This window comes from Octopus sinensis, linkage group LG22, assembly GCF_006345805.1.
Source record: "Octopus sinensis linkage group LG22, ASM634580v1, whole genome shotgun sequence".
NCBI classification, from domain to species: domain Eukaryota; kingdom Metazoa; phylum Mollusca; class Cephalopoda; order Octopoda; family Octopodidae; genus Octopus; species Octopus sinensis.
This window is the reverse complement of record NC_043018.1, coordinates 8,378,452-8,387,599: the sequence shown is the minus strand read 5'-3', so window position 1 is coordinate 8,387,599 and position 9,148 is coordinate 8,378,452. Positions and strand designations below refer to the sequence as shown.

At 40.2% G+C, this 9,148-nt stretch overlaps 1 protein-coding gene across 2 annotated transcripts; it reads right to left on the bottom strand.

The window, feature by feature from the left end:
• Nucleotides 1-4,334: 4,334 nt before the first annotated feature.
• LOC115223286 (transcription factor IIIB 50 kDa subunit-like) lies at nucleotides 4,335-8,784 on the bottom strand. Of its 2 annotated transcripts, XR_005003452.1 has the most exons (3): nucleotides 8,504-8,784; nucleotides 4,655-5,832; nucleotides 4,335-4,446 (listed from the first exon to the last, which is right to left on the bottom strand). XR_005003452.1 is itself a non-coding variant. In XM_029793795.2 (2 exons), the coding sequence occupies exons 1-2, from the start codon at nucleotides 8,666-8,668 to the stop codon at nucleotides 4,855-4,857; spliced, it is 1,143 nt and encodes a 380-aa protein (XP_029649655.1). In that variant the 5' UTR covers nucleotides 8,669-8,784; the 3' UTR covers nucleotides 4,335-4,854. The 2 variants fall into 2 exon arrangements, 1 of the variants encoding a protein (XP_029649655.1); XM_029793795.2 differs by having other exon boundaries at nucleotides 4,335-5,832.
• Between the last annotated feature and the right edge of the window lie 364 nt (nucleotides 8,785-9,148).

Genomic DNA, 9,148 nt, shown 5'->3' with positions numbered 1-9,148 from the left:
ATTACAATGCTCCCACTGCTTGCAGTGGTCTGCTGTGTCAATCTCAGTGGAATCTGGGAGAGAACCAGACAAGGCCACAAAGAAAAAGGGATTTACTTTGCAACTGTTTTATTTGTTTTGTACTTTGGGAATTTAGAACCGAGTTATTTGTGCAGAAGACAAAATCTCGGTTTTGTAAAATAAAATAAAAATTGCTCTGACGGGAAGGCACTGAGTGACTAGATAGATACAGCATGTGTACCTTGATTGGAAGGATGGAGAGATCGTTAGATCGTATGTGTTGATTGGATAGCCAGATAAATTGACAGTGTGTGTGTATTTTGACTGGATAGCTACTTAGGTGAACACTGTGTGCATATAATGTATATATTTTGCCTAGATAGCTAGACGAGTGGCTGTGTGATAAGTAGCTTGCTTACCAACCACATGGTTCTGAGATCAGTCCCACAGCATGGCACCTTGGGCAAGTGTCTTCTACTATAGGCTCGGGCCGACCAAAGCCTTGTGAGTGGATTTGGTAGACAAAAACTGAAAGAAGCCCATTGTGTATATGTATATATATGTGTGTGTGTGTGTGTGTTTGTCCCCCCAACATCGCTTGTCAACTGATTCAGGTGTTTACATCCCCGTAACTTAGCAGTTCGGCAAAAGAGACTGATAGAATAAGTGCTAGGCTTAGAAAGAATAAGTCGATTTGCTTGACCAAAGGCGGTGCTCCAGCATGGGCGCAGTCAAATGACTGAAACAAGTAAAAGAGAGAGTATAGTGTTGTCATCATTTAACGTCTGCTTTCCATTCTGGTATGGGTTATATGAGTTGACTGAAGCTGCTAAGCTGGAGGGCTGCACCAGGTTTCCAATCTGAATTGGCATGGTTTCTATGGCTGGATGCCTTTCCTAACACCAACCACTTCAAGAGTGTAATGGGTGCGTTTTATGTGCCACCGAAATTTACTCTGATATTAGAAGAGTGTGGATACGGTGACTGGGTAGCGAGATAGACATTGTTGTGTTTTTGATCAGAGAGGTATGTAAATGTAGGATGGAAAGACAGACAACTTGTAGATGTTAAGAGGATTAATAGTCAGAGTATGTAGATGTTGACTAGATAGATAAGCACTTGGTATAGATATTAACTGGATAAACAGAGTGTAGAAGTTGACTATATGGCCAGATGCAGTGTGTAGATGTTGAGTCAATAAATGACACCAGCACTGGTCACAACTACAATTTCACTTGGCTTGACTGGTCTTCTCAAGCACAGCATATGACCAAAGGTCACTAGAGACACCAACAGTGTAGACACTGACTTGATACTTACAAAGATACACACAGTGAGTGTATATACTGCTTGGATAGCTGGATAGATTAAAACGGTATGTACAGGTAAAACACTCTTATAATCTGCAATAGTTTGGGGTGCTAAGAGCACCATCCAAGCGTGATCGTTGCCAGAGCGGCTAACTGGCTTCCAGGGGCTTGTCCAAAGCATGCATTGAATTATAAGTTGTTGGTATACTCTACGGTGTCCAACAAGTTGTTGGTATACTCTACGGTGTCCAACAAGTTGTTGGCATACTCTACGGTGTATTATAATCAAATGAATAATAACAGATGATGGATAATTGTCAGCTCATTACAACTGTTTCTTATGCATTTTTTAAATAGAAGAATGAGAACATTACTCCTTGCGTGGCCCCTGTGCAGGTGGCATGTAAAAAGCACCCACTACACTCACGGAGTGGTTGGCGTTAGGAAGGGCATCCAGCAGTAGAAACACTGCCAGATCAGACTGGAGCCTGGTGCAGCCTTCTGGCTTCCCAGATCCCTGGTTGAACCGTCCAACCCATGCTAGCATGGAAAGCGGACGTTAAACGATGATGATGATGATGTAATCATCCGATGAAAGAACTAACAAGGGTGTGCAGGCTGCGACTTCTAGGTCAGATATTTTCACAATCACTAATGGATAATACTGGGTACACCACAAATAGAATGGTTAGTTCCTTCAATATAGCAAGAGTGGTAAGGAAGTAATGGTAAAGAAGACTGAGACTAGGTGGACTTAGACAATTAAGCAGATCAGCTGACTTTTGGGTTAACGATAAAGGGAGTAAATTTGATTGGCCTTAGGTTAGAAGCTGTTGTAGAGGTTAAAAATAATAATAATGAAATTATTGTATACAGTGTTCAGGTGCACCACAACTTGTCAAAAAGTGTGTATAAAGCATATGCAGTAATGTACACATGTCTGGAAAGCGAACAGTGCACGAGTCAGAGGGGAGAAAATCAGGTGTAGTGTTGGCGAATCTCAGGAAGCATGGAAGTTTTGAAGGATGCAGTGCTCCGACAACTAACAACTGATGCTGGCATTTATAGTTAGCCTTGACCGACTTCAGCCATGTCTCTGCCATATTCATGGGATATTCTTCTATTTGTAAAATTATGTTTCATCGGATGATTATGGTTTTTTGCAATGAAATAATGTTCTCATTCTTCTAAAAGATGCGGAAAAAATAGCTGTAATGAGCTGACATCATCTGCTATTATTCATTTGGTATTACACACACACACACACACACATACATACATACATACATACATACAAGGGGGTGTTGAAAAGTTCCTGGCTTTAAGGGTATCATGAAAGACCTGGTTGAAAGCTCAACCTTCCGAGTTCTTTTACAGGGCTTAGAAAAACTGAAGGACCACTGCAATAAATCTGTGAATCCGAGAGGAGAAAATGGTAAATAAAATCCTAATCCTTCTGTATTTTCTTTTACCCAAAGCCAATAACTTTCCAGTGCCCCCTCGTAAATACATATAGACATGTCCAACTGATATATCGTATACAGTGAAATGAGATGGAGAAAAAGCTTTAATGGCTGGAGATGGAGGAAATGGTAGAGCTGAAGGTGTGGATAGACTGGAAGAAAAAGGTGTCCAATAACACCCAGAGTAAAGATGTGAGTCTTTTTCTTGGTGTTTCCAGATGAAGGCTGAGTAAGGTGACTTTACCGTGGGGTTGTTAAGGGAGTAGTCTGGGGAATTGAAATGTCTAAGTAAGGGATTGAAGATTACTTGGGAGTATTGTGACTATCACTCTCCAATCAAAGGTTCTGTCTGAAACATTAGTCTTTTGTCTAACAACGAAATTTACTCTGATATTAGAAGAGTGTGGATATGGTGACTGGGTGGCGAGATAGACCATGTTGTGTTTTTGATCAGAGGGGCACGGTATGTAAATGTAGGATGGAAAGACAGACAGCTCGTAGATGTTAAGAGGATTAATAGGCAGAGTATGTAGGTGTTGACTAGATAGATAAGCACTTGGTATAGATATTAACTGGATAAATAGAGTGTAGAAGTTGACTATATGGCCAGATGCAGTGTGTAAATGTTGAGTCAATAAATAGACACAGGGTGTAGATGTTTATTGGATAAATACAAACAATAAACAGATGTTGACTGCATGGATTGACACAGCATGTAGATGTTGAATAAAATAAATATGATGTGTGGATCTTGACCGGATAAATAGACACAGTGTATCTCCCTTGGCATGATAAAAGGTAATAGTTATCGATTAACCTTTTAGCATTCAGATCCCTTTGTCAAATATAATGCTTATTTATTCACATTGCTTTGAATTAATCATGCATTATCTCTTAGCTTCAAGATTTCAATGATGTGATAGTATTTCTTTAGAAATGACATTGTAGTGTAGGTATGAGAAGTATGGTCTGGTTGGTTTGAGCATAAAACAGATAGCATATTTGGGCCAGATATAACCAGTTGAGCTGTTAAAGGGTTTAAAGGGTTAAACCCCGGTCACTTGTGATTGAGTATATCTACGATCAAAAGCATAAGTTATAAGTATTCTGTTATTTTAGCAATATGCAGGACTACATGATGCTAGGAAGTGCTTTGAGGGTTATTTAGTTGCTACTAGCAGTATCACCCGGCGTTGCTCAGGTTTGTAAGGGAAATAACTATAAAGCATTTTTAGAGAGTTATAGCCAAAAAATAGCAAAAAAATGGAAAAAAAATGATGGTAAATTTTTTTGAGAGTTAAAAAAGGTGGAGTTGCGTCCCCTAGACGGTCTGTGGTTTGGGTTTCTGATTCTCGACCCCATGTCGAATTTATCGATTTTTTTCAGAACTGGGGGAACTTTTCAAAATTTTCGCTGCGTTAGTTTTGAATTATGACATTGGGCTATGTGTGTGTCAAGTTTCATCAGAATCGGTTGAAAGCCGTGGTCAGAGTGAGGGTACGAGAAAACAGACACACAGAAAACGCACAGACAAACTGCCGTTTATATAGAGAGAGATTTCTAGCAAGTAGAGCAACTATATCGGAGCTCCTTTGCTCAGTCACAGGCACAATAGAATCATCTCTCACATATATTGATTTCATCATATTCTGAACCACAACAATTGGTACTATCTATCTATCTATCCGCTCAGTCGAAGTCGACTCTCAGTTACTCTATGGATCAGTGTCCTCCAGTCAGTTCTATCCTGGGCCGCTTCTTTCAGATTGGCTATGTCCATTCCGGTATCACTCTTGATGGTGTCAAGCCAGCGGGTTCTTGGTCGGCCTCTTCCTCTCTTGCCACTGACCATTCCGAGCATTATGTCCTTACAATTGGTACAGCTATATTCTAAATCTCCAGTTTCTGTAGCATTTAGCTGATAAAAGATTAATTTGACCCAGGGTAATGAAATTGTCTGTTGTAAGCATCAGTGATAGAACCTGGATCCCTTTCTGCTAATCTGACGGCCATCAAGACCCAACCACATGCATGCAACTCTCAGAAAATACCAGACTTATTTCCTCTACAAGAACTTCTTTTCATTCTAAGTTCTTCAAAGCTTCAATCTCTTTCTCCGACTTGATGTAGTCATCTACATCAAGTTGGTCGAGATCTTCACTGTCACTTTCGTCACAGCAAGTAACTAAGGCAACTGAATAAGGTTCAGATTCTTCAACCTTTTTCACTTTTTTCTTCATAATAGGGGGAAGAATTTCTCCATAATTATTTTTGGAAATGAACGGAAATTGTTCTTCACTGTTTTTTTCATTATTTATGTTTCTTTCCATTTCCAGAATCAAAGACTTCTGATAATTAAGTATATCATTCACTAGAAACGGTAGCCGTTCTTTGATTGGCTCCGTTTTCACCCAAGGCAATTCCAGAGCGAGATGGAACAACACTTTCTCAATTTCACCAATTCTTTGCTTCACCATCGGAGAGAAAGTCAGTTTGTGTTCTTTGCAATATTTCTGAGCAGATATTTTGCACCGTTCCACAGGTTTCTCAGTTTTCCACGATATATATGAAACAGCCAGCAATAACCCAACTGGATTCCTCCCACTGACCAACCAAAATTTGTTGCTGAGATGAAGCAACTCATGAGCCCGAGAAATAACAGCGACTGTCAGATTCGACTGCGAGAACAGCTGCCGGCTCAGAGCACCGATTCCAGATTGTTCCAGACTCAGTCCAAGTAACTGTATGGCAGTCTTGTAAGCATTGCCAAGATTAAATACATTGCACCTGGCCAGCTTAGCAATCTCCAGCAGGGTGTACAGAGCATTGTGCTGCCGACAGCTGATGTAGACACAACCAAGGGCTAAATACTCCTTTGATTCCATACCTTTATATTTCACAACATGTAAATTGTATAATGTGTTGAAATGGTCCTTAGCAAGTTCTTCAATTTCTGGTAAGACTTTCAGCAGAAGACAAATTGTTTCCAAGTAAGATACCAAATTTTGAAATCCTGGACATTTAGAGGCCTTTGAGTGATCAGCTTTGGACGGAACAAACTAGAAAAAAATAAGAGAAAATACTTCAAAAGTCAAAATCCAATACTTTAGAAAACATAATAATAATAATAATAATTAATTCTTTTTATTGGCCACAAGGGCTGACAAATATGATTGGAAAACATAAAGGGACAAAACAGGACGAAAGGTTACAAAAGGTTTTGTCCGTTTGTGAAAAAAAAAATGAGTAAAAAGTAGTATAACAACGGAAAATTCCCAATAGTAATAACAATAATAATAATATTAATCATTCATCTAATGTCTGTTTTCCATGCTGGCATGGGTTGGATGGTTGCACTGAAAACTGGTAAGCTGCACCAAGTTCCAGTCTGATTTGGCATGGTTTCTATGTCTGGATGCTTTTCCTAATGCCAACCACTTGAAGAATGTGGTGGGTGCTTTTTACATGCCACCAGCACAGGTGTCAATTACATAAGACTGGTATCAGACTTTGACTACAATCTCACTTGGCTTGACGATAATAATAATAATCCTGTCTACCACAAGCACAAAGCCAGAAATTTTGGGAAGGGGATAATCGGCCCCAGTGTATAACTGGTACTTATTTCATCGACTCTGAAAGGATGAAATGCAAAAATCAACCATAGTGGAATTTGAACTCAGAATGTAATAATGGACGGAATACCGATAAGCATTTCACCTGGCGTGATAACGATTCTGCCAGCCCATGGCCTTACTCTCTTGTACTCTTTTACTTGTTTCAGTCATTTGACTGCAGCCATGCTGGAGCACCGCCTTTAGTCAAGCAAATTGACTCCAGGACTTATCCTTTGTAAGCCTAGTACCTGTTCTATTGGTCTCTTGCCGAACCGCTAAGTTACGGGGACATAAACACACCAGCATCGGTTGTCAAGCGATGTTGGAGGAACAAACACAGACACACAAACATACACACACACACATACATATATATATATACATACACACGACGGGCTTCTTTCAGTTTCCGTCTACCAAATCCACTCATAAGGCTTTGGTTGGCCCGAGGCTATAGCAGAAGACACTTGCCCAGGGTGCCACACAGTGGGACTGAACTCGGAACCATGTAGTTCGTAAGCAAGCTACTTACCACACAGCTACTCCTGCGCATTAATAATAATAATAATAATAATAATAATAATAATAATAATATGAGTGCAAATACAATTGCTTAACCAATTTAAATGGCAGAAAATACATATTTCAAAAGGCCAAAAACTGGTCACAAGAAGAGCTGATTCTTGGATCAATCAGACTAAATGGCACTTTGGACTTTGGCTTGATGAATACCTTTGAAGTGGAAGTTGGTAAATAGAAATTGTGCAGAAGTCCAGTGAATGTGTATGTGTGCATCATGTGTATGTATTTAAGCATATGAGTTGTATGCATGCATATGTATGTGGAGGCACATGGCCTAGTGGTTAGAGCAGCGGACTCACGGTCGAGGGATCGCAGGTTCAAATCTCAGACCGGGTGATGTGTGTGTTTATGAGCGAAGCACCTAAGCTCCATGCGGCTCCAGCAGAAAATAATGGCAAAACTTCTGCCGACTCTTTCGCCACAACTTTCTCTCTTTCTCTTTCCTCCTGCATCTTGCAGCTCACCTGCGATGGACCAGCGTCCCGTCCTGGTAGGGAACCTATATGCCAAGAAACCGACCCTTATGAGCCTGGCATGGCTCGAGAAGGAACAAACAACATGCATATGTATGGGTACATTTATGCATAAGAGGGAAACCAAAGTAAACCTGCGTAATACTGGTAAGGTGTAGGCTTAGGATGCTGGATCTTACCACAAAGATGACAAAAGATGCAGCAAGTGGGGAGATATTAGGATCAAACGGACTCATTTAACCCATGTGAGCATTGAAAAGTGGATGCGAAATTGACGATGAGGATGATGAGGAGGAGGATATGCATATTATATTGATGAAACAGGTAAGCTACTACAACAAAACTGACATTCTTGATCTAACAATACCTTGTGAAAAAAAAAACGAAATTAAGGAGAGAAGGAAGATAGATAGATAGACAAACAGACAGATATATATCGAGAAGAAAGACAGGGGAAAAGGCAGGCAGATAGATATATAGATTGATTGATTGTGTAGATATTGGTCTCAAATTCTGGCACAAGGCCAGCAATTTTCCACACCCAGCATTCAACAGGTACTTATTTTATCGACCCTGAAAGGATGAAAGGCAAAGTCGACCTCGAAGGAATTTGAACCCAGAATGTGAAGGTGGACGAAATACCTATTTGTTTACTACCCACAAGGGGCTAAACACAGAGAGGACAAACAAGGACAGACAAACGGATTAAGTCGATTAGATCGACCCCAATGCGTAACTGGTACTTATTTAATCGACCCCGAAAGGATGAAAGGCAAAGTCGACCTCGGTGGAATTTGAACTCAGAACGTAACGGCAGACGAAATACCGCTGAGCATTTCGCCCGGCGTGCTAACATTTCTGCCAGCTCGCCATCTTTCGTGTAGATATTGACTTAAAAGATGTTTTAATATGATACATAAAACGAAGTTTTTGTGTCACCAACTTAAACATTTTCCAGAAATAACCCGAATATTTGAGACTTGCGTATACAAAAATAAGTAAATAAAATGAAGACTAGACAACATATAGATGGGGAAGGATAAATTAACAATTGTTACCTGTTTAATTTCACCTCCAACATCATATTTTGATGAAACCAAACCAGAACTTTCGAGGAGAAACCCACATTCAACACAAACATAATGCTCATCTGTTCCGTGATAGTCCTTCATGATGGCTCTCTCGCCACATGAAGGGCACTCCAAATCCATTACGTCAGACATGTTGACAATTTTCAATGGTTTTACCTTAATACAACGAACGTAAATAAAGATGCGTCCAGCAAAGTTGCCGGAAAATGAAAGTTGGTTTCCATTTTTATTTCGAGAGTCCGGAAGTTGATGAATTACCTCCCCTTAACAGTTGCCGGTAATTTCTGAAGGAATTGCCTCCCTTTAGCTGCTGAGTGTTTGGAAGCAAAAGGTGAATAGTTTGGGCGAATGTGGAAAGGCGGGAACGGTGAGGCAGCTCCGATCGTCCCGTCGGTCTGAAATACAGAGATACATAACAGCATAAATGAATACTTAAGAGTACTGGCTGATGTAGTAGCGGAGAGGGTAAAGCGAATGAACAACAGGGACCTTTTCGGTTTGAATGGTAGTTTTTTCTAGCGGTGTCATATGAAATTGTCACCCATAATTATGACCCTAGTATCGATCTATTGCATTTCAATCTGTTTTAAGGTTAGGGGTGGGTGGAAGGGT

What these genes read in the sequence shown, in the direction of transcription:
- LOC115223286 (XM_029793795.2), bottom strand. Translation starts at nt 8,668, where the DNA reads ATGTCTGACGTAATGGATTTGGAGTGCCCTTCATGTGGCGAGAGAGCC. An exon ending in TTGGAGGTGAAATTAAACAG is followed by an intron (nt 5,833 to 8,503) that starts GTAACAATTGTT and finishes ATTTTTTTCTAG; the next exon opens with TTTGTTCCGTCCAAAGCTGA.